The sequence below is a fragment of the Fukomys damarensis genome, unplaced genomic scaffold, assembly GCF_012274545.1.
Source record: "Fukomys damarensis isolate Sample0158 unplaced genomic scaffold, DMR_v1.0_HiC HiC_scaffold_22, whole genome shotgun sequence".
In the NCBI taxonomy this organism is placed as follows: Eukaryota; Metazoa; Chordata; class Mammalia; order Rodentia; family Bathyergidae; genus Fukomys; species Fukomys damarensis.
Window position 1 is genome coordinate 17149801 of NW_022900934.1, and position 25137 is coordinate 17174937.

Genomic DNA, 25137 nt, shown 5'->3' on the forward strand with positions numbered 1-25137 from the left:
AAAAAAAGGAAAATAGAAAAAAACCAAAAACCCAAATAATACAATTTTATTGGTCACAATTCTGGAGGCTGTTAAATTCAAGGTGAATGTGTTGGGAAATTCTGTGTCTGGGAAGGACTTAACTCTTTGCTTCTAAAATGGCATTTTATGGATGTAACTTCTGGAGGGGACAAATGCTATGTCCACACATGAAAGAGGGAACGGAAGGGGTGAATTTGCCCCTTTTAAGCCCTTTTTTAAAGCACTGCTATCATCTATGAGGCTATTGTAAGGCACTGCCTTTTCCTACCATTACCATTAAGTTTCAGTATGGATTTTGGAACGAACACACACATGAAAACCATAGCAATGATGGGCTCTGGTGATGGAACAGTTTTGTATCTTCACTGTAGTGGCAGTTATATGAAGCTGCACGCAGATAAAACCAGATAAAATTAAACACAGAGATAAAAATAAAAGCATGTATAGCTGATGAAGTCAAAATAAACTTCATGGATTGTGACCACGTCCGTTTTCTGTTTATGATATTTTACATGAGCTGTTAACACTGGGGGAGGTTGGGTAAGAAGTGCTTGGGACGTGGCTGTATACTTCTATATTAGTCAGCTTTCCATTACGGTGACAAAATATCGGACATAAGGGCAGGGGATTTAGCTAAGTGGCCCTGCAATTACCTTGCAAGTGCAAGGTCCTGAGTTCAATCTCTGGTACAAAAATATCTGACATAAATCATTTTAAAAAAGGAAAGGATGTTTTGGCTCTTGGTTTCAGAGGTTTCAGTCCATGGTAACTTGGCTCTGTTAGTTCTGTGCCTGCTCTGATGGAGAATCATTATGGCAGGGAGCATTGGTAAAACTGAACTGCTCATCTCATAGAAGCCAGGAAGCAGAAAGAGGAAAAGAGCCAGAGGCAGGGGCTATGAACCAGATATAGTCCTTAGACACATCCATGCTCCACTCTCTTCAAATTAGAGTTTCTCCTGTTTCCATCATTTCCCAGTAATGTTTTCAAATTATGACCTCCTTAACAGATTATTCCCCTTGCTGAATTAGAGCTCCATGAGCCGATCACGTTTCTAAAACCTCTCCACAAGCAAGCACTTCAATGACCCTTTGAGGAAGTGTATTGGATCCCAACTATTACAACTTTGCAATTTCTTATGAATCTATAATTAAATGCTTAAAAATGAGCTAACCAATCAACTCAAGAATATTAGAAAAAGTCCAATGAGATGTAAATGAATAAAGATCAATATTAACTAAATGGAGAAGAATTTAAACATGAAAAGTCCCTACTAAAAAATTTAAACATGAAGACCCTACTAAAAAAACAAAGCCAGTTTATAAAAGAAAGATGAAATAAACAAATATTTAAAAATAAATATATGATGAACTATGTGCTGTTAAATCAGAAGCCTTAAATTGAATTGATAAGATTGTGGAAAAATTTAAAACAACAAAACTGGCATAAGGACAAAGAGAACAACACTTAAGTGGACCAAAAAGATTAAAGAAATTGAAAAATTAGCTAAGCCCTTCTCAAAAACATCAGACCCATATGACTGAATGGTGAATTCTACCAAAGTTTTAAAAGAGTTTTAATTTTTCTGTTATGATTTTTCCCCTAGAAAATAAAGCAGAAGGGTTATATTGCTCTCTTTTTAAAAGTTACTGGAATCTTGATTCCACAATGAAATGAGAATAAAACATAAGAAAATAAAGGCCCATTTCATGTGTGAATATATAGAAAATGCATTTAAAGTAAATATTAGCTAATAAATTCAGCAGTTTTTTTTTTTACAAAAATAATAATCCTATACCTATGGGGCTTTTCCCAGGAGCAAGTTTATTTCAATATTAGTACAATTCACTACTTTAATATACTAAAAGATAAAAATCATATGATTATCTCTGAGAAACAAGAATTTGATAAAATCTTCACCAACTTATGATTATTTTTTAAAGTCCCTAGAAAATAGAAGGAAACTTTAAAAAAATTGCTAAAGTTTTAAACTAAGATCCTATAGAAGATGTTATATTTAATATAGAAAATATAAGTGCATTCCTCTTCAGTTCAGGAAGACCAGAATACTCTCTACTATGGCTGCTATTTAACATAATGCTGGAGTTTCTGGCCCACACATGAAGACATGAAGACATGTAGGGACTGGAAAGGGAGAAAAAAGTTCACTGTTTGAGGATGTAAAATGATAAGCATCTTAGAAAAAAGTCAATGCTAATAAAAATGATGATAAATAACAAGGGTTCAAGCTTTCCATGCCTGATATAAACTTACAAAAATCAGTAGCATGCCTCTATATCATCAATAATGAACTAGAAAAATCTAGAACGATTCTAATACAATTTAACATATCTTTAGCCTTTAGCTAAAAAATATGTAAAATCTCAATAGAAAAAGCTTTAAAACTAATGAAAGGCTTGAAAGAAGATCTGAATAAATGAAGAAAGAGACCGCGGATAAGCTGACATTATTACACAAATGAAAATATCCCTCAAATTGATCTCCATATTTTAATGCAATGAGAATAAAAGTATCTGTTAAAATGTTAAATAACTTGATAAATTTCTCATAAATGTATATAGATAAAATAACCAGCATATGTAGCGGAATAAAACCTCATACTGTAATAGTCAGCTTTGAAGGTGTATTAAACAGAGGAGATGGCCTAACAGGAATGAGTATGTAACAAATACTCTGAAGCTACAGTTATGAATGGTGGTCCTCATGCTCGGATAGGCAAACAGACAAACAAAACAGAGTAGACAGCTTAGGAATCAATTCCTGGAAATAGAGGCTTCATGTATGATAAACATAGCTCCACAAAGGAACAGAGAACTTCATAAATGGGTTTGAGGAAAATTTTTTCAGTGTGCAAAGGAAAATAAAACTGAATTCCCGCTTTATAACTCATCCCACAGTGGTGTACCTCGGAAGACCTAACACGTCAACAGATAGATCTGTAACATCAGAAAAGAATATTAAGAATGATTTTGTAGCCTAGGGTTGGGCTGGGACTTGTTAAGTGGAAGTGTTTGTCTTTCGTTGGATTGGATGAGAGCAGTAATAGCTGTTGCTCATCCCCGGATACCACTCAGGGGTCAGCAGCAACAGATTGGATATGTGTACAGCTGCATGGATAGGGTTTTAAAGCACGGTACTGAGGGAAGGAAGGAAGAAGCAGACAACACGGTACCATAAAGAGTGGTACAATAAGTGCCCAATAACAGTGTGTGTTTTCTACAAGTACAAAATAAACATCACAGTGGTTGTTTGTGGTGGAGAATGAGAAATGGGATAAAAGGAACAAAGAAACAGACCAGGCTGCAGAAAGATAGATGACTGGAGATGCTCCATGACAAGCAGTCTCTGGATCTGAGTGGCTTAATTATACCAGAAGCTTCTCTCTCATGCTGTATGACTGTACAGGGGTCTGCAGGGTCACTGTTCTCCCTGGTTACTTTCAGGAAACCAAGTGAAGCAGGCTTCATGGCAATAAGAGCTCCCATGACCTCTGCAGCAAAGGAAAAGAAAATGAGCTAATCATATTCTTGCTTTAAAATATCAAAGTGACAGTGTCTTCTCATTTATCATTGGGCAAAGCAAGTCCTGTGGCAACACCTAACTTTAAAAAAAACAAAACTGTGAAGTGTAACCTGACGTGGAAAGGAGGCAAAATAGAATGTTTGAAAATAGATAGCTTGTCTATAATTTAAGAAACATTTTATAAACGTAACAAAACAATAAAAGATTGTTACTTACAAGAAGCCACCATGAACAAGAATAAATCTAGAATATGCAATATATGAACAGAAAGTTTATAGAGATTAAAACACAAATGGCCAATAAATATAGGAAGAAATTATCAAGCTCATTAGTACTAGAGAAATGTAAAGTTATTGGGAAAAATACTTAGCACCCAATAGACTGACAAAAATAAAAAATAAAAAAATTGAACAAACCTAAATAGTTGGTGTGAATGTGGGTCCTTTACACACAGGAACCTTTACACACAGCCAAGAGTTTGGTGACGAATGTTTTGGAAGCAACTGACAATACTTAATCAAGTTAAGTTTGCCCAGAAGTACTTCTGCTCCTAGGAATATATACTGCAAAAGATTCACACTAATGCAGAAAGGGACATGTGTGCTCTCTACTATAGCATGCTTTCTGGAAGCAAACTGTGTTCCCATCAGTGGGAGTAGACTACTTAATTATGGAAGATGCACACCCTGAAATCCCATGCAATACTTGGAGATAATGAACTAAGCACACACTATAGCATTGGTAGATATCCTAGTACTAACCAAAAAAAAAAAAATGATGGAGTTATAACACATTTCAGTTTATGTAATTAAAAATGCATGCATGCTAAACAATTATATGCTTTGTATAAGGGTTTACTCATAAGAAAAAGAATATATCTATAGCTGGGTGTTGGGAACACCCCTATTATCTCAGCACCCTGGGAGGCTGTGGCAGGAAGGTCACAAGTTTGGGCCCACCCTGCACAACTTAGTGAGACCCCATTGCAAAATAAAATATATAAATAACTAAAAAGGGCTGGACATGTGGTTCAATGTGAAGACCTTGAGTTCAATCTCCAGGACCATGGGGAAATAAGAACATATATGAAAATAATGTTCCTATGAAGGAAAGGTAATAAAGCTGAAGAGTGTAGATAAAAATAGAGCAATAAGCAAAATAATATTTGGGGGCTGCATTGGTTTCCTATTACTACTGCAACAAATTATCACAACCCTAGTGGTTTAAAACAAAATAAATTTATTAGTCTGGAGGTCAAATAACTAAAATAGATCTGCAAAGCTGTGTCCTTTCTGTAGGCTTTAGAAAAGAATTGCCTTTTACAACTTGTATGAAATGCCTGCATTCCTTTGCTTGGGGCTCTTTCCTCCCTCTTCCATACCAGTAAAGTAACGTTGTCTCTCCCGACCTCCTTCTCTCTCTTGTAAGAACCTATTTGTGAACACTGAACCCATCCATACATTCCAGGATAATTTCCATTTAATAATCCTCAATTTAGTCACACCCACAGTGTTTCTTCTGGCTTTTAGGATAGCATATTCATAGGTTTTAGATATCAGGACAAAGATGTCTTTGGAGGGGCCACCATTTTTGCTAATTACAATGGTTTGATACCAACCCAGAGCATAACAGGCTATTTGGAGGGATGTGTTCTGATCAGGCATTTATTTGGGAGATGAGGGAAAAAGGGACTCAACTAATCAATGTGCCTGGTGAAAAAGCAAGTTCATATTGGGATTCAAAAGGATTTCAGAGGCCAGAGTGCCTTTTCCTGGTCTGTCTGTTAGATATCTATCCCCGTCTCCCAGAGATACATTGTGTAATAATCCATATGAACAAGGATCAGGCAACTGCCTGCGCCTGTGGAGTCCACAGAATAATCAGAATCAGTAGCAGATATTCCTTCCATCAGGGGATTTATCTTGTACTATGTGAAGAGGCACTGGCCAGCCAGTGGTCAAGGCAATCACTATGGCTTAGATCTGGAACATTCCCCCCAAAGTCTTATGTGTTCAGAGGTGGTGCTTTTGGGAAATGACTCGATTCTGAGACACTATACTCACCAGTGGAGTGAGCCATTGATGTGTTCTTAGCCAAAAGTGCTGTGAGGAAGTGGGGCCAGGCAGGAAGGTGGCATAGGGGACGTGTCTGTGGAGGGTCTGTCTCCCTGCCTGCCTTCTCCCTTCTCTCTCTGCTTCCTGATGGTCATCAGGTAAGCAGTTGTCTTCTGCCACGCTCTCCTAGCATACTCTGCCTTTCATGGAGCCAGCTGACTATGAACTGAGTCCCCCAAAATTCTGATCCGAATAAGCATCTCATCCTTTAAATTATGGGTGAATGATATTTTGTCCCAGTGACAAGAAAGCCAATATAGTAACCAAAACATAAGCACTTGTTTATCTGGATGGTTTTGAGTTATCATTCAGCAAATACTCCTTCATACTACTTGCCTTCCCTACTGTGCAGTGTTAGGCTTCCTGTATGGCTTGTGTGACTTGGTTAATTTGGTACCAGCAGACATCATAGCATGAGGGAGGCCTTTTGAGCTCTTGCACTCCTTAGCTTGACTGTGATGCATCTTTCATAGAAAGAACCTTCCCCAAGGCGCTGCTTCTCTTTTACCCCAGGTGCTGGAATGAGCACAAGGAACAGACCTGAGCAAGGCTCACAGTCTGGAACAGTGCTTACCTGTGCCCAGCCCAGGTCACAAGTAGTGCGTGTGCCTCATAATTGCCTGGTGTTGTAAAGCAGTGGTGTTGGGGTGCTTTGTTACACGGCACTAAGTTAACCATATCCCTCTAATACATTAGCATATATAATTTCATTCAAACCTCACAAGAATCATGAAAGGTAGCTAAAGCATACAACTACTTGCTCAAGGTTGCATTATTTATAAAAGGCTTTGCAAAAACAAGTAGGAGGAAGGAATCCAAGTAAGAGGGAGAGTGAGGAGGGCACTGATATTGATGACTCTTCAAGAAAAGATCACATTTCACAGAGGAAAGTCTTGAAAGTCTAAATCCAAGCTGAAAGTCAAAAGGAAGAATAGTGATCATCTTGATGATTCTGATAGGGGAGATGATCACTTAATGGCTTATGAAGGAGGCAGTGGTAAGCTGGTGTCTTAGCCAAGGGTTGGCCCCTCTTACTAGAGGGTCACCCAGGAAATACAATGTGTACAATTTTGTTCATCTTGTTGGCTGACAGGTGTACAAGCCAGCCAGAAGGTAATTCATCAGTGAGTGAGGGAAGTAATAGGAGGGCCAATGTGTCTATAGCCACTGCTCTTCCTTATTCCCTATGCTCCTTTTCTTGGTTATTTGCCACAAAGCGACTGGAATAGATAGCTTGACTTCATCACATCCCCTTTCTCACTGCCTAGGTAAGTCTCAAATGAGACTGGACAGACAATCGGCTTCCCTTAACTGACAGTGGTTTTTATTTGAAAATGTTCCTTCAATTTAGTGATACTCTTGTACATTTCAAAAGAATAAAGCTTTGGACATCATAAAAACGCTTTGTAGGCATTTCTGGAGCTGCTGACACAGCGGGGCTCGTCAAGGTCCAGCAGTCCTGAGCGGTGTCTGTAGATTAATGTGATTCCTTGGGAGATCAAGAATGTCCTGAGGTGGGGGAGTTCTCATTTGTGATCAGCTTAAACTTTGAAAAGCCCCGGATCTGAATATAAAACACCAATCTCTCCAAATAAAAGGAATGGCGCTAGTTCTGGGAGAAGGATCATCAGAGACCAATTCAGAAATATTGCTTGTGTTTGTTGTGCCTATTCAGGATGGAGTTTGGTTTACAAAAGGGCTTCTCAAGTAGCCATAGCTCCTGCCATCTTAAGGATGGGTTCCTAATTCCAGTGCTGGCGTTGTTCACGGGCAGAAGAATTTTAGTGTTCACAGTGTTTAATTTCTCACCTGGGTCCAATGATGCGTGGCTTTTTTGGCCGTCAGAAATGTTTCAGGTTTTATTCTTTCCCCGGCATTTTCTTCCTTTCCTTTCTTTTTTCATTTTTTTTCAATGTACAGGGAAATTTACCATGAGTTAAGGGTGAATTGAAGTGAAGCCCAAAAGATATTATGAGCTCACCTTCACCTTATTTTCCCCCCTCTGAATCTCTTTTTCTTTCCCTGGAAACTGAAACCATGTAATTTAAAAATTGCTTCTCTTTTCCCAATCTGATTTCCTCTGCCACAAAAGTAACTTTTAAACATCCTACAGCTTTTATTTCCAGGATGCAATCTTGTGCCTGTGTCCATTTAATTCTTCCCTGCATCTGAGTACCTGAACATTTGATGTGTCAGGGAGGAACACTGGCCACCTTACTTCCGAGCTCAGCGACAGTCCTGGTGATGCAGAGAAAAAAGGCCAAGGATATAAGACAGAGCTGTCAATCAGAATGTGTCAACTAGAATACCAGATATATGGAGCGGTATACCTAGGATACAGGAGATCCTGAGAGAGGAAGATGGTACCGTGACAGCCAGGAAATTCAGGCCACGTAGTCCTGCCCCAGTTGAGGTGAAGTTAGGAGATAGTCATGATACCCATTTTCACAGGGAGAATTGCCTACATAGAATTCACCATAAAGAGCTGCAGACTGTCCTTAGGCAGCCTCAGAGCACTCCAAACTCATCAGGACACCAGAAGATGTTTTAAATCATCCTAGAAAAGACAAAATAATTGATCAGATGCCACACAAATAACTAATCTGAGGTGTTCCACAGACTCAGCAGTAGATTGGATTGTGTGCCTTTCAGTGACATCATATTTTTGCACAGAGAGCCTTTTGTCAGTTTTGAGGATAAAATATATTGAACACACATGCACACGCACATCATTGTTTGTTGACTGCACAAACAATCAATGTGGAATAGGCAACAAAAGTAGCAGCATTCAACTGATACCCACTGTTTGAAAAGTTCTGCAGTCAACAAATGCATCCATTTGTAAGTAATAGTGGTTAACATTTTTATTGTGATGTATGTGTAATTTTTTCTTAAACCATTATGGGGATGTTGAGATACAAATACTTACTATATTTTTTGAACCAAATAATGTATGAAACTCTTAGGTATGTATTTCTTTGACTTAGGATCTGTAAAAAAAATTACTGAAACCCCAAGGGCACTGTGTGCTGAGAGAGTCTCTGGGTAGAACAAAGAGAAGAGGCTGAAATTGTGATACCTCAAATGATTGGAAAAGGAAGCACTTTTTGAGACTGCCAGTGAACGTGGCTGTTTAACTGAGGGAGAAACTGCAAAATAGACTTCAGTGCTCTGATTTAGAATGGCCATCCCAGATGGAGAACCGATGTTGAGTAAGCCCACAGGAATAGGAAGCAAACTCTTTCACCCCCAGCCCTGCTCCCTCTAGAGCCCCCTAGAGACAAAGATTAGCATGGAACTCAGCGGTGTAGCCAAAATGTGGTTTGTGTAACTTGTTCCAACACCATAAGGCATGGTATAGGGCCAGGGATTTAGCTCAGTGGTTCCGCTGCCTGCCTCACAAGCGCAAGGACTGGAATTTGATTCCTGGCACCCTGCCCCCAAAAAAGGCATGTTATAGAAAGAGTGCATGGAGCCAAGAAATAATGGCTTAACAACTGGCCTAGAGCCCCACAGCTGCATCTCGCATGCTCACTTGGCTCCAGGGTCAGAACCCCAGTCAACAGGCAGCTTCTTGAACCCAGGCTCTCTCTGCCGTTTGGTTTTCTTTCCATGCCTAGTCTCATTGACTATAGGGACTATGGGATAGGGCTTTTGGATCAGCCCTTACTGGATCCCTTTCTACATACCAGCCAAGTTCATTCATTGATGTGGGAACATGGTCAATTACTGTGTATGATTGCCATTATGGCTATGTTAGTCTGTCTTTTTCACCAACTTTTAAACTCAAGGGAGGCAGGATCCTCACCTATTTTTGTTAATGCTAAGTCCTCAACAGCTAGTCTGGTACCCATAGTTAGTCAATAAGTATTTCAAGCTAAGCCATGAAAGAAATTAAGAATAATTTGAATGGAGAGAGAAGATCAAGAAAAATTAAGGAGCTGGTGCAAAGAAATAAAATGGTAGGTATAAGTCTCTGCCAGCCCTCCAATCTCACTTTTTTGCTTGGTTTATCTCCATAGCACTTACTACCAACTGGAATGCTATATATTTTTTCCAGTACGTATTATTTAATGCCCCTACCCTCAATGGAACAGGGTCTCAGTATGTATTATTTAACCCCACTGACCTCAGTGGAACAGAAGCCCCAAAGGACAGAAAGGATGTCTTCCTGTTTGGTTCATACTTACATCTACATAATGCCTGGGACATGGTAGGAGTTAAAAAAAATATTTACCAAAAGAGTGAATCTGTTCAGTGCTTTACTTTGGACCAAGAACACTCTCATTGTCCTGTTAGAGCTGCCAAACTGTTATCCTCTTTTCCTTCTTAGGGATAGTAGGTAAGACTAGGGTAACCTGCAGAGTGGCCCAGAACATAGTTATGTAGGGTGCACCTGTTTGGTGGGAAATGGAGGTGGCTACTGCCCTGGCCTGTCTTCCTTTGCCTCAGAATATCAATGGCTGTTTGCTCCTTTGCTCATTTTCTCTGGACTTTATGTATGCCTCCTCCTTTGTGTAGGGCTTAGCCTTCCATTCCCTACTACTCTTCCCCTATCATTCCCAGACATTGGCATACCCTGCTCTTTTGCCTGTTAAATCCTAGCCATCCTTTGCCCAAAGTCCCTTCCTTCAGGAAAATATTCTTCACTTTCTCAACCAATGTATACTGGGATATTTAAGCTTTTACCCATTGGAATGTTATGGATATGTTTCAGGTGAAGCTGTAACTCTGTACTGAGAGCCTTTCAATCAAGAACATACCATTCAGGAAGGTATACTGGTGCTGCGTGGGAGGAGCCTATACCTCAGAGGCAGCTCTAAATTCCTTGTGAACTTCTGATAGTATATCTTGATCAACAGCCTTCATTTTTCTAAATGGCATACTCATTATCAGAAGTTGGTCTCTTTGGATGAGATTGGAATTCTATTTGATTAGCATAAGAAATACAGATGGTGAGATTTAAGGCGTTCAAAGTGTGTGGGTTAGCCAAATTACTTTTTGTTATGGTTTAGGCCTAGATGTCCCTCTAAATCCTTGTGGAGTCATAGGTGGCTGAATCTAGAGTGTGTGATTCTGGGATTTAAGGGCCCTTTCCCCCTTTAACTGGATGTCAAATATTTTGTCTCAGCAATGAGAGAGAAAGTAACTAAGACATTGTTTTTATAACAGATTGATTGATGGATGGATGGATGGTGCTGGGGATCAAGCCTAGCGTCCTGTGCATGCTAGGCAAGACCTTAACACTGAGCTACATACCCAGCCCAAAAATGTTGCAACCACTCTCCACACTTACATAATGAAGAAACCATTAAGACCTCTAACCTTTAATCTTAGGGATTAATCTTAATCTTAGGGATGGTGCTCAGCCTTGATTCCTGAATAATACTAAGGAGTCATTGGCCTAGGAGCATTGCTGATTCCTTGAAAGGACTATCAAGGTCACTTACTTTGGCTCCAGAATAGGAATACGCAAACTGTAGCCCATGACCTTGATGACCTGACTGGTAAGCAGATGGGTGTTGAAAACAGCCACACCTACTTGTGTGGTTTTGTCTGTGCTTGCAACAGCAGAGATAAACAGGAGCAAGGAAAACCATTGGGCCTGCAGAGCCCATAATATTTACAATATGGACCTTTACCAAACAAAAAATATTGCTAACTCCTGTCTTAGAATACTGTCACATGTGCCTCCAAGGAGCCTTTTATGAAACATACTAAAGGACAGATTGCTGGGCCTTCAGTGAAATTTGTGGAATCGATTGGCCTATTTTGTGCTTGGTTACTGATCACGCCTTGTATAATAAATTTCATCTGCGCGGAAGAATTTGTCCTGAGCCTTGCTTTATTAAAACCTAATAATACAGTTATGGGCAAATCATTAACCTTCACTCACCTCAGATTTCTTTAGTGGCTTTGGTTTCTATAGAAAAAGAATGTCAAGGTTGTTCAAGAGTCACATTCAAATTGGTTCAGATGAGTGTGTGATGTGAGGCTATGCATTTCTCCTATGTGGTATCCAAGAGGCCAGCACTCCCCTGCAAAAGACTCATCGGGTTTCATTATTCTGTCTTTTACAATGGTTGTACCTGCATTGCCCTAAAATGAGTTTCACGAGGACAAGAACTATCTCTCACATTCACCTTTATTCTGAATGCCGTACCCACCTCAGAGGATCGAGATGTGTTTATAGAAAGGAAGAAATAAATACAGCAATATTTGAAGGAGCATTGCTGACCCCAAATGCTAGTTGGTTAAATCATGACCCCAGCCGTCACCTACATTAGGTACCAGGTCATGGGTCCACAATAATCTATATGACTCCTGTTTGTCTTGATGGCTGTCTTGTGTCATCTCCTTTTCTGAGTTTTGGAGAATGCAGTTATGCAGGAGTTTGGCGGACAATGTATCCTTGCTTCGCCTCATAGTCCTAAAAGGCAGGGAGTATCACTCATCCTTCACATGTGAGAAAACTGAGGCGTAGCAACAGACAGGACAAGCCTTGCTATAGGTGATCATAGAACCAACGTTCTTTTTTCCAAGTCATGATGCCTGTAGGTGCAACATGTATATTTTAATGAATGAGTGAGCCAATGGACAAGTGAATGAATGACCTTTTCTCTACTAATTTCCACCTGACAGCAGTGACTGGGTCATCTTCTCACCAGGTAACAAAGTTACCTGTTCAGCTTCTGATGACTAGTTGTCAGGATAACTATGTTTATACAATGTCTCTGGTAATATTCAACAAATTCCTGTCCACTGGACATCTGAAATAAATTAAAGGAGGTTGTGGAAAGTAAGCAATAGAGTAGGTTTGGATGGTGCCAGAAAGAAAATGGATTTTAGTTTTGTTCCTTTTATCTTTTCTCCCCCTCATGTATCATTTCCATGCAGAAATTGCAAATTAATGGTCACATTGAAATATCTGTCAATGTATTACTGTTCTTGGAGTATCAAATTATGTAGGCAATAATGTTTCCAGCTGCCCAGCATTCCATTGCAATTTAATTTGAAAGAAACTCAAATTGCATCTCCAAATGGATAAAAAATTAATTGTATATACAAGTCATCCACCTTCACATTTTCAGGCCCATGCCCCAAATTATCTCAATTTAGGTTCACCTTTGAATGGTACATATGTCCCAGCCAACTCCACATCCAAAGATGAATATATAGCAAATTCATGAATTAGAAAGCTGTTTTGCTGCTTCTTTTTAAATAAGGTGTTCTGCCTTGATTAAAGTCATTAGTAGATTCTACAGCTATTGCCTTTGACAACGGGGACAGAGGCAAGTCCATATAAAACAAAAAAGGAGCTAATGCTGAGTTAACCACGTGATTACCCTTAACAACTGAAGTATAAAGAGAACTCTGATTCACTCCTTTATTACTCTTCCTCTGTACCCTCTTGGGGCCTCCATTCTGATTTTCTGGTTAGTCATCTCTTACTTTCTAGATTTTCTTATGTATCTATTGTATCTGTTTATCTTTCTATCTCTATGTATTTATCCATCCATCTGTCCATCCACCTGGCTATCTATCAGCTGCAGGCTCCAGTTACAAAATTGAAGGGATCTACATACTCATAGGTTGGCAGGGGAGGTGAATGTGACCAAAACATTTAAACAGTTCCCGTGCAATTTGGTAAAAGAGATGACAGTAATATGGTTGGGTTTTTTGTTTCTTTCTTTCTTTCTTTTTGTTTTTGTTTTGTTTGTTTTCAAACAAATGGTCTGAAACATTCATTATAGGCAAAGGAGGCTGTTGGAGAAAGTTAAAAAGAGTGGCTTTAGCACTGGGCCTTGACTTTACTGACCAGAGATCTATCTTTGTTGGCAGCATCCCAAGCAGAAGGAACAGCATGGGCAAGAGTAGGCAGGTGTAAAAGGATTCCAGATGCCACACTTTGTTTCAGGAGCATGGGATTTGAGGAGTGGCAGTGGGAAATGAGGTAGGTGACTTATGGGTGGGAAGTGGCAAGTTGCAGGTTGGACTCAGCTACTAGGTTGAAAATGTTACTTCAGGATGGAAAAAGCACTTTAGTAAGAGCCCACATGGAAACAGAAGTGATTAGAAGTCAGGAGGACCAGTATCTTCCTTCTGGAACATAGCTGGGACACCCCCCCACACACACACCACCTGTCTCTAACACATGCAAGATAATCAAGATAATGGGTAGGTCTGGGTTCAGAGTACAAGTGAAGGCTCGGGGTTCCTTTCCTTGCTTTTTTCACTGATAGCTGTCCCTCCTATTAAAAGGTTCATACATGTGTGTGGACCTCAATGTTCAAATGCAGGTTCTGTCCATATCCTGCAGACAGAACTCCTTTGGTCTTAGCAGTGCTCACAGGAAGGGCAGACCTAGGGAAGAGGATCATACAGACCCTCAGAGTGAATTTGGAGTAATGTGGGGCAAGGAATTCTGGGATGTCAGGGACTTGCTGCCTTGTAAGAAGAGAGAACAAGGTTCAGGTGGGCACATCCCATTGGCTGTTAAAAAGGCAGGGCCCTTGTGGCCCAACCTGAGGGTATCTAGGAGTCCAAACCACTTTGATTTTCTATGAGAGGATGATTTCCCACTTGCCAAATGAGCCGCTTGCTCATTCTACTGTTTGCTGTCTTCTTGGCCTGTAGGCTGTTACTCAAGAAGTTCATATGGACAGGACCTCATCGGGAGGCAGAAACCATAGGCTCAAGGTTTGGATGTATTTACACAGGGGCTATAAATTCAACAAACCAGTGTCCACTGCACACACAAGGCTTTCTCAGCAATTTCCAACTTGTTTGCACCAACCAGATTGTAAACCCAAGATTCTGCTTGCTGGAGGCAATTACTGAAGCAGAAGCTGCGTTTGGAGGCTAAGGTTTAGAGGGTCAGATTGAAAGCAGGAATACTTCCATTACACGTCCTGAAAACTAGTTTCTTTTGTATAGGGTTTCAGGACGTCTTCTGGTTCGAATGCCAAAAAGAAGTGCTTGTCTTTGTGACTCTGTTGACACGCTGGAGGGAACAGAGAAGAGATGGTGGAATCAGAGGAGGATCCAAACTCATTTCCCCAGCAAGGCCGCTATCTGTTCGTCTCACAGGAAGTGCCTCTAACAGAAGCTATGACACATTCTGAGGTTGCTGGATAACTAGAACATGATCCCTGGCACCTTGGAAGGGCAGGCAGATGCATGAACAAGCAATTCCTGGGCACCATGACAAATGCTGAGTGTGCTGTACAATATTTCGGAGTGCCCTGGGGGTGTTGGCGGCATAGTTGTGTGGCTCTGAATAAATTGTGTCCCTTCGCTGAGCCTCAATTTCCTATGCCATAAAATTGTTTCCTGAAGGTAAGAGGTAAGGGTGATACCAAGCCTAGAGCTGCTGCCTGATAAATAGCTATTGCCTTCCCTATTCTTCAAATGAGAGTTCTCAAATTTTACAAAATACTTTCACCTATACTTGCCTTACCCACAGGCCCACCGGAGTCCTTCTTCCTTTTTGCAGTTGGTTTGAGACTTCTATGAACCTCTTAATTTCTATACCCTGGCATTCTCCTAAAAACATCTCCCAAGATCTTTGTAACATATGGGCATATGTTCTTAGTCTGCTCTGTGTGTGTTGTTCCCATAGGATATCTTATGTGGCCCATGGTAAATGGATCTCAGCTCTTTCTGTAGTAAACAACAGATCTAAGGAGAGCAGACATGGTGGTGTTTGGAGGACCTCCTTGCTTAAGAGTCTCGTAAGCAATGGTCAGTTTGTGCCCCCCTAATATTCATCTATTTGTTCACTCTTGTACTTCTACTCAATCCAAGTATTTAATACTTCATGCATGTCTTTCTCTGAAGACTCAGTGTGACTGAGCCCAAGGCTCTGGAAATGTAGTTTCTATTCCAGACAAGAGGCTTAAGGCATTTTTCCAAGAAAGGCAATTCCATCTAAGAGGAATACCCACTGTTAGGGAAAGGCAATTTTCTCTCTTTACAGTTCATTTTATGCTCATTAACAGCCCTTGGAGATTAGTGTAATAATTTCCACTTTATAGATGAGGAGATGGAGGCTGTAAGATGAAGTGTCCTTGCCCAAGGTCACTCATCTACTAAGTGCCAGAATCTGGCATCAGGCCCTGCTCTGATAGTAAATCACACTTGTTTCAAAGGAACTGGGTTTTTACCCTGTGTCCCAACATTCCTGCTCTGGAGGGAAGCTTTGCTTTTTGTCTGGCTTACAACTTCCCCTGGCCTTTTTGAAAAGGTGGTCCTGGGATGTTCCTTTCTTCTAAAGGAGGAGGAAAGTTTAATGTACACACCCGCACAGGTGGGAAGTTAGAGGGGACCATGGGTGAATCGTAGGTGGTTATGGTGAGCCATCATGGTGAGCCTTGACATAGGCCTAGCCATGATTGAAATATGAGTGAACTAGCACGCACGGACGATGTAGCGCGTGAAGAGTATAAATGTTTACACTTTTGGTTTCGGTTTTAGCCTATATATACCCCACCCTGAAAACTAGACGGGGCCTTGTCTTGCTACGGTAGAGCATGAGCCTGGAACTAAGTTTGTGAAACTGCCCTCCTGTTGTTCCTCCCTCGGGTTTGGGACCTGCTGGCAGGATTCTGACTTTGCGGCTGGCGACAAGTGGCGCCCGAACAGGGACCTGAGTAAGAGGGACATCGAGGAGAGCGCCCTGCGATCCAGGGCACTACAACAAGAACCGCGACTGATCCCCGCGGCTCCTGCCGGTGAGAGACAGGGGACGATAGTCCTGATCAAGTCAGTAGAGGGAAATGTTGTAGAAGAGGGTGCCGCCGGTGAGAGACAGGGGACGGTAGTCCTGATCACGGCAGTAGTAACAAGGGGTGTAAGCCCTCAAATTCTTAGTTAAAGTGTGGGTCAAATGGAATCTAGAAGTTATGTAGGTAACTCTATACAAAAGTTGCTAAAAGTACAAGGCATTAAAGTTAAGGCTCAATTGGAAGCATTTGTGAAAATATTGGATGAAGTTTGTCCATGGCTCTATCTACCCCTGTCTTCCTGTTTGCGAGGAGCGCCTGCCACCTAGCGCCCCGCCATTGAATGATGAGGTAGATACACGCCTCGCTCAGTTACGGCTGACGTGTCAGAGGCGGGGGGAGGAACTCCTGCTCGAACAGATCCTCCGATCCTGATAGGTTTCCGGAGAGCTTATTTTCCTATTGGGCACTCTTAAATACAGCTTTGAGAACTCCGTCTCAAAAAGGAAATATCTGAGGCTCTCAAGGAGGTTCATGAGGAAGTGGAACAAATTCGAGAGGAAATGTCTCAGGCCTCGGCGCCTCCTCCGGAACCTCCAGATAGTTCGTATCTCGGGAAAAGCAGTTGCCGGGGTATCCCCCATAAGTCAGCCCGCCCTTGCTGAGCGTGAACCTTATGTCCCCATGCCATTGGAGATGGCAGTAACTGAGGCGAAAAATAGAGGAGAAGAAATTTTTGGGTTTCCGGTTATTCAGACCCAACAAGGTGGATACGAACACCGCCCAATAGAATTTAAGTTGGTAAAGGAATTAAAATTGGCTGTTAATCAGTATGGTACAAATGCTCCTTTTACAACTGCTATCTTAGAGTCACTTTTTATTAAGAAGGTTATCATAGTCAACTAAGATGAAGGTGTTTATGCTTTTAGGTTGCTTTCTGATAGTTCCCATCATGGGAGAAATATTTTGGGCTTCTGTTCCTTTTTTTTTCCCCTCGGCCACGGGGAGTGAGCCAGGAAGCCCCTCTGTTTCCACAGTTTTTCACTACCAGTAATAGCCTAGGTCTTCCCTGGAAACATTATGAAGCCCCTGCTTCCATTAATGCTTCTTTTGATCTTCCTTTAGACAACATTCGCTTTACCTTTAATGTTCAGATACCATTTGCTTTACCTTTAGTAATGACGTGAGCAACACCACCTGTCTACCCTTGACAGAGAATCATTTGGTTCGCTCTCGTTCTTATTCTTCTCACCTTTTTGCCAAAAACCTTAATCAGTTGCAATTTAACTGGTATCAGACAACTTGGAATATTTCTGGTCCTCGCTTTATTGCGATGTTTGATGGTAATTTTCACCCCCTGTTTGCTTTACCTTTAGTAATGACGTGAGCAACACCACCTGTCTACCCTTGACAGAGAATCATTTGGTTCGCTCTCGTTCTTATTCTTCTCACCTTTTTGCCAAAAACCTTAATCAGTTGCAATTTAACTGGTATCAGACAACTTGGAATATTTCTGGTCCTCGCTTTATTGCGATGTTTGATGGTAATTTTCACCCCCTGCCATACCCAGGTTCTTGTCCTTTGGGAGTGGAATGTGGTTATGAAAACCGAGGCCAAAACACACTCTTGCCATGGTAACAATGTTATCCCCAACTTGCCTGTTCCTACAATTTCACAAAGAATTTTGGAATTTACGGCTTTCCCGAGCCACAGAATAGAAGGGTGAAAATGTTTTTGGTATGAGCCACCTTTGTGGCCCATATGCTTGTACCTCATTTAGACCTTTTTATTTTCTCTTTCCCTCCAATATGACCTGGTATAATTGTTCTACCAGGTATTCTATTGATCTTTCTGGCTCAAAAGGATCTGGGTCCAGTAACGATAATTGTCCTGTAAAATTTAGCCCCGTTGTCCCTGAATATCTGAAATCCGTTGCTTTTTCAGCTTCTGGAGTATGTGCTAGATCACCTTTCATATTGTTGTTATGGACTAGTAACTCACGGTTACCCAATTGCTCTCAGGAATACTGTTTTCTTGGTCAGTGTTGGTTTCCTGCTAAGGATAACCTGACATCTATGGCCGTCTTACAAATTCCCATTCAAGTGTGGATTCCTTTGAACACTTCTAACCACTTCTCCGCTGTTGTTTGGGCACAGATTTCTTCCCCTTCTTGCAGGAAAAGAGTGGCAGGTCCCGTGGTGGCGGGCATCATCGCTGGCATCATAGCCTTGGTGTCTGCCATCACCTCTGCAGTGGTGTTAACAGGAACTTTACAGAACGCAGCCACCATCAATGATCTTCAAGACACTACAACCACGGCTTTACGAACCCAACAGTGCATCAATCCTCACATTGGAACTGGTTTGGCTATACTTCAGCAACAAATGGACTTATTAAACGAAGAAGTTGAAGGATTGTGGTTGCATACTCGATTGGACTGTGATCCCAGATTTCAACAGCTCTGCCTTACTCCCTTTCCTGTCAAAAACCATTCTGAGGAAGTCCGACGACTTTCGTCATTGTTGCGAGGGTCTTGGAATCGGACATTTCTAAATGCAACTAATCAGTTGTCATTGGACATTGAGATCTTGTCTGGTGTTCATGCTAATTCTATCCGGCTTGATTTAGATTTTGCTACAGAAGTTTGGGAAAATTTGAAAAAGCTGTTTTCACCTTCTTGGATTGTTATATGGCTTATTGTTATTGCTGTTATGATTGGGTTGTGTATTTTGGGTTACTGCTCATATTGATGCTGGAAGCATTCCCAGTTTAAATATGAGCATTAAGCTATGGCTGTACAGGCTTCTTTGGATGATGATACAACACATGTAGCCATTTACTTGGCTCAGGCTCGGCGTGCTTAGATCCCCCGCCTTGGGATACTCAGTGATGGGTAAGGACGGAAGCTTCTGTCTACCAACCTAAGACAGGTCGTATTGGGACATAAGCCCTGCGACTGATGACGGGTAAGGAGATGGAAGACTTCTGCCGCCTAAGACAGAGGTTCCTTGGCTGATGCATGATGAATGACTAGTATTCTTCATCCTATCAAAGAGAAATGGGGGAATTATGGTGAGCCATCATGGTGAGCCTTGACATAGGCACAGCCATGATTGAACTTTGAGTCACCTCGGCGGCATGGACATGCTGTCGCCCATAGCAATGGGCGAGTTCAGCTGGTAGCAGATGTAACCCGTAATGGTTGTTATTGTTTCCCCCTGGAATGTGTGGGCGGTGCCCTCGCTCCCGTGCAGCTGAAGAGTATAAATGTTTACACTTTTGGTTTCGGTTTTAGCCTATATATACCCCACCCTGAAAAATAAACAGGGCCTTGCCTTGCTACGGTAGAGCATGAGCCTGGAACTAAATTCGTGAAACTGCTCTCCTGTTGTTCCTCCCTCGGGTTTGGGACCTGCTGGCAGGATTCTGAGGTTGCGGCTTGCGACAGGTGGTCAGTTTAGCACTGAGTATGTTTAAGATCCAGTGTCATCCCTTCCGGTGGGTCCCAGGCTCCCAAGGATCAAGCAGTTTCTGTTTCACAGTTTTGGGTTCTCCACAATATTTTCTCAGGTCTCCCCACATTTCCTGAGGGCTGTACAAGCCTCACAGTAATGTTTGTTTCTTGGTCTCAGTCTCCAGCGGTGTCACAGTAGAGAAAACCCAGAGGTTTTTCAAGACTTCGTTCTCACCTGTGCCACTCACTGTGGCTTTAGGACAATCATTTCATCTCTTAAAGCTTTGCTTTCCTCTAGAATTTGACTAGTGATGCCTTCCTCACAGGCTGCTTTGGGACTACAAAAATCATTATGCATCAATTCCACCGATGCTTAAGGCCCTTTTCGCCTAACATACCTGGTATGGGGTCAGACAGACATAAGTTCAAAGCCCTATTTTGCCACTTTCTAAGCTTTCTACTCTTAAAGTTCCTGACCTGTCTGGGCTTCGGTTTCTTCAGCTAATAGATTGGTGATCTCTCCCTCCCTCTCTGAGTCCTAAGATGATTCCAGAGATGGAACCTCGTACTTATGGCTGCTGCTTCACTGATGATATTTTTATTCTTATTCTTCTGTTTGTGCTTTAAAGCCATATTGAAGATCTCAAAAATTACATTTAATGTGCAGTATGGTACATTTTAAGATATTTAACAAAATGTGGCCTTAGCTTTGATCATTGATGAGTCTCCAGTGTCCCTGATTTCACTCCTAAGTGAGGGGAGAGAGTATGCATGAATCTATTTATTTTATTAGGGGTTGTCTTTGGTTTTGAAGGCAGATCCATAGGAGAAGTGTTCAGAAATCCTAAGCAAGAATGAACACTCTCCTTACCAGCTCTAGCCCAGCCAGGCTGGTGGGGTTGCTGAGTATTTCCAGACAAGCAGCTCGTGCTATCCCACTGCTTGTATATCTGTCCTCATTACAAGCTGTGCCATTGTTAGATGTTCAACAGCTGCATTCATGCCTGGTCACAGCCCCAAAGTGTGGGGACCACACTTTTCTCCTGTCATTCCACATGGGTCCAGCACAATGGACCCTCAGCCGCAGCTCAATTGATATCACATTCTCAAAGTCACCCATTTGGTTTGGGGACACTGGTGTGCGGGACCTGTGAACATGCATAATTGAACTCATGAATTCCTTAGTTGATCAGGGGGAGGGTTGCCACTCTTCCTGGCCAGCTCACATCAGCAGCTGCGTGAGCCACTGTGAGCTGGCTCTCCAGGCTCTCTGAAATCTCTGTGAAATGTGTTCCTTGCTAAGGTTCTGACACAAGTTGCACTTTTCCTACGGGAACAGATCAGGAAGCTTAACTGGCACCGAAAGCCCCACATCCTTCCCTATTACTGCACAGGTGCAAAGGCAGCTGTGCCCTAAATGCCTGAGCAGACTAGGTGTCCTAATCCATCTTTGGAGTGAGGGGACCCCCTGAACTGCCATCTATGAGACATTCAGTGTTGATACAGTGTTGGAACACTGTAATTATTTTTATTATCATGTCTTTTAATTTTAAAACCAGCAACAAACTTGGGCTATCAGATACAGAGTGGTCGTTAACACCCAGGTGCAGTCCTAACTGCTTTATAAATGTAGCATTTGATTCCCCTCCCTGAAATTAGATTAGCTACTATCACTTTTACCATTTTGCAAATGGAAAAAAGTAGAGGGAGGAGCCCAAAGAGGTTAGATAGCTCGGTGAAGTCCAGCAGGTATCATGGGGAGAACGCTGATTTACTCTGTAGTGTCTCAGCTAATAGAATTTGACTTAAAGAATTATGAAGGAGTCAATGCCACACAAAGTTATATTTTCACAATACTTAAACCTTACTACAGAATGTGCTTTACATGATTTAAAAAGAAAACATCTTACTTAGAATAATAATTATAACAGTAATTTTGGCCAAAGCATCTATTTAATGTGTGTATGGTATAAATATTGAGTATACATAAGACATAAGCAATATTAGACATGGGTTTGATTCCAGGATCTGTGGGGAGGAATGGATGGGGGATAGTGTTGGGATGAGAATCCTTGGTCAGATATACTGGGAGAATGATGTTCCTGGAGAAAGTGAGAGGAGAGAAAAGAGTAAAGAGCTGTTACAGAATGCTAGGAAACGATGCCATGTGTTACCCATCAAACGGGAAATTTGAAGGCAGAGCCCAAAGGACAGTGACCTTGGTGATAGACTGGATGCTGTGTCAAGAATGTGACTCATTTTCCAGCTTCTTCATTTGAATGCTTTTAACTGAAGAGGGGAGGCTGACCTTCAGGGAGAGGAGGTGGCTGAATTAAATGTCAGGAGACAGGTCAGAACTCCAGCAGTTGTGTCAGTCAGTGCATTCTAGAAATGTTTGTGCTGTTGGCAAACCCAAGGTGGTTTGCAGTAGCACCTTCATGAATCCTTAAGAATGTAACAATTTTGCACTTATTTTCATAGTTAACATTTATTTATGGTAAGTGATATATGGCAAGTTTTCACTTCATATATTTATGTTTTCTTTTTGATACATGTACTTAAAGGGGGATTGATTTAAAGGAAAGTGTGATGTAAATTACACTCCCTGAGGCAAAAATTACAAAGGCTGTAATTGAGTGGTTGAGATGTCTTTGGATGAGCCGTTCTGACAGTTGCCCTTGCGATGGCCTCCTCAGAGCCTCTGTGTCTTGTTTGTCTCTTGCAGACCCTGTGCACGGCCCACAGAATGTGGAGATTGTGGACATTCGAGCTCGGCAGCTGACTTTGCAGTGGGAGCCCTTTGGCTATTCAGTGACCCGCTGTCACAGCTACAATCTCACAGTGCAATACCAGTATGTGTTCAACCAGCAGCAGTACGAGGCTGAAGAGGTCATCCAGACCTCTTCCCACTATACCCTGCGGGGCCTGCGCCCCTTCATGACCATCAGGCTTCGACTATTGCTGTCCAACCCTGAGGGACGGATGGAGAGTGAGGAGCTGGTGGTGCAGACTGAGGAGGATGGTGAGTGAGGGAGGCCAGTTTGCTGGGGAAAGGGGGCTGTTGAACATGCTCATAGGATGATGCTAGGCATTGATAAGGTTTTTATTTTTCTGTATTCTTAATCTCCCCATCTTTTCTCAATATCTTCAATGAAGGACCATGCAGGCTGTACATTGTACTACTCCAGGGATCACAATGCACAATGTACTACTCCAAGCACAATGCAGCTTTGCTGTCCGTGTGTGCTTAAGATCGTCTCTTCTATGCCTGCCTCCCTCTTCTCACTTTCTTCCACCTTCTCTGTCCATAGTTTAACTACACTGGTGCTGCTGAATGTAAGGCATCAGTCCTATTCTTTAAACATATTCAGATTGGAAGTTTGTATTAGTCAATGCTTTTAAGAGCTTGTAGGGCTGAGGCAAAGCTCCTGAAAAGACTGCATGTGGTCTGAATCAGGTTTAATGCAGGACACAGAAACTTACATGATTGGCCTACAAAGACTGCCCACACAGTCAGTTGTAGAAGAGTACAAAAGATTTGTCCATGCTAGAGATCCGAAGGATCCAGCTGAAGGCCTGGAGTCCATAGAAATGACCCATATGCTTCTGTATTAGGAGGCCAAAGGATCCCTGACAGAAGACCGAAGGGTCTGTTCCAAGAGGTCAAAGGGTTGGCACTAGAAGCTAAAGAATTTGTGCTGGCCAAAAGGCCAGTGCTGGCACCCAAAGAATCTAGGTCTAAAGCCAGGAGATCATGCCCAAGGAAAAAGTGAAGACCGGAGCTCCTCTGAGGAAAATCATCCACAGTGAAGCACTTCCAAGGAAAATCAACTGAGATCCTTCCCTCTCATTCTCCTTTCTATACCATTCCCACAACATTCTATGCTATTCCTCCTTAAAGTGGGGCTTCCATGCCCAGAAACATGCTGACAATTCAGCTGAGAGTTCCCACTCAAGTTGACAATCAACCACCACGGAGTTAGACAACTCAGTTCTGTACAAATCAAAAGAAGAAAGTGCTGTATACATATGAATCTTAGCACGAACACTGAATGCAACCAGAAATGATTATTCACCTAGATGTCTTATAGGGATCTCAAATTCAGAGTTTTCAAAGGTAAGCTAATCTCTGACATATTGACCTCTCACCCAGTGAGAAGAGCTACACCTGGAGCTCAAGACAGACTTGCAAGCCAGCCAAGGAGCCTTCATTTCCCACACCCCTACACACAAGCGTCTAAGGAGCCTATTTCCTACAGTTTGTCTCCTGTCATGCCTCTAATATGAGGCTCCCAGGATATGAAGTCTCTTGGACTCTTAGAACACATAACTCCCTGTCTCTCTGTCCATATCTATGCTATTTCTTCTGCTTAGAATGACCTCTATGTTTTTCAGGACAAACCCTATTCATTTTTCGCATCTTTGCTCAGACATTACTTCCTCCAGGAATATTTCCTTGACTGCTATGAACTTCTTGGGTATTCCTTCCCAGGATCCTACTGCAGTTTGCATGTAATTCCACCACAGAATCTTATCAACGGGACAGTGTTTGCCAGTTCTAGAACTTGTCTAGGAACTACCTCTCCATGGCTATCCTTCAGGTTTCCCTCCATCCATGCTGCCTCTGATGTTGTGGGGTCTTACTTAATTCTCCAGAATTTGACTGTGAAATCCCTTAGTGTACAAGGGATTGATTCAGGAACTTTCCCAGGAAGATTGGGAAGGGGTTGGAGGAAACAGAACAGAAAAGGAGAGAAGTCAAGGCTCATATTCTGGCCAACTCCAGCAAAGATCGAATGCAACCTGAGCCTACAGGGGAGTTCTGCTTGGTGGACTGTGCATCACAGATGTATCACATCTGGGAAGCAAGCTAGAGCTTCCCCTTGATCTGGCTCCATTGTTTTGGAAATATTCATCCCCCTCCTAGAACAGAGAATCACACAGTCGCTGATAAGGGAAACTCTGGAGACAATTACATCTGGATCATGCTGCTTAACCTCTTATTACCTTGGTTTCCTCAGCTCTAAAGGTACTTAGTGATAGTGCCTACCAAATAAATTACTATGTACATTAAAAGGGGGTAGTATAAAACATAGATAATGGGAAGTAGGAAGATAGATCTTTCTTAATGGGGAAGGAGATTAAGACAAAGAAGGAGAGGCGTAAGGGAAGGGAAAGGGAATGAATAAAGGAATTTAGAAGTGTTATGTGCATGTACCAACTTCACACAAGGAGTGTAAACGTTATGTACTGCTGCAAACGTACAAGAAAAGGAAGGGAA

The 25137-nt window shown here is 41.9% G+C and overlaps 1 protein-coding gene across 8 annotated transcripts in view; it reads left to right on the forward strand.

The window, feature by feature from the left end:
* Ptprt (protein tyrosine phosphatase receptor type T) overlaps positions 1–25137 on the forward strand; it is an 810280-nt gene that overhangs the window by 382744 nt on the left and 402399 nt on the right. For all 8 annotated transcript variants that reach the window (XM_033767165.1, XM_010631417.3, XM_033767166.1 and 5 more), the window contains exon 8: positions 22582–22878. In XM_033767165.1, the coding sequence (XP_033623056.1) occupies positions 22582–22878 (297 nt within the window). The remainder of the gene's footprint in view (positions 1–22581; positions 22879–25137) is intronic.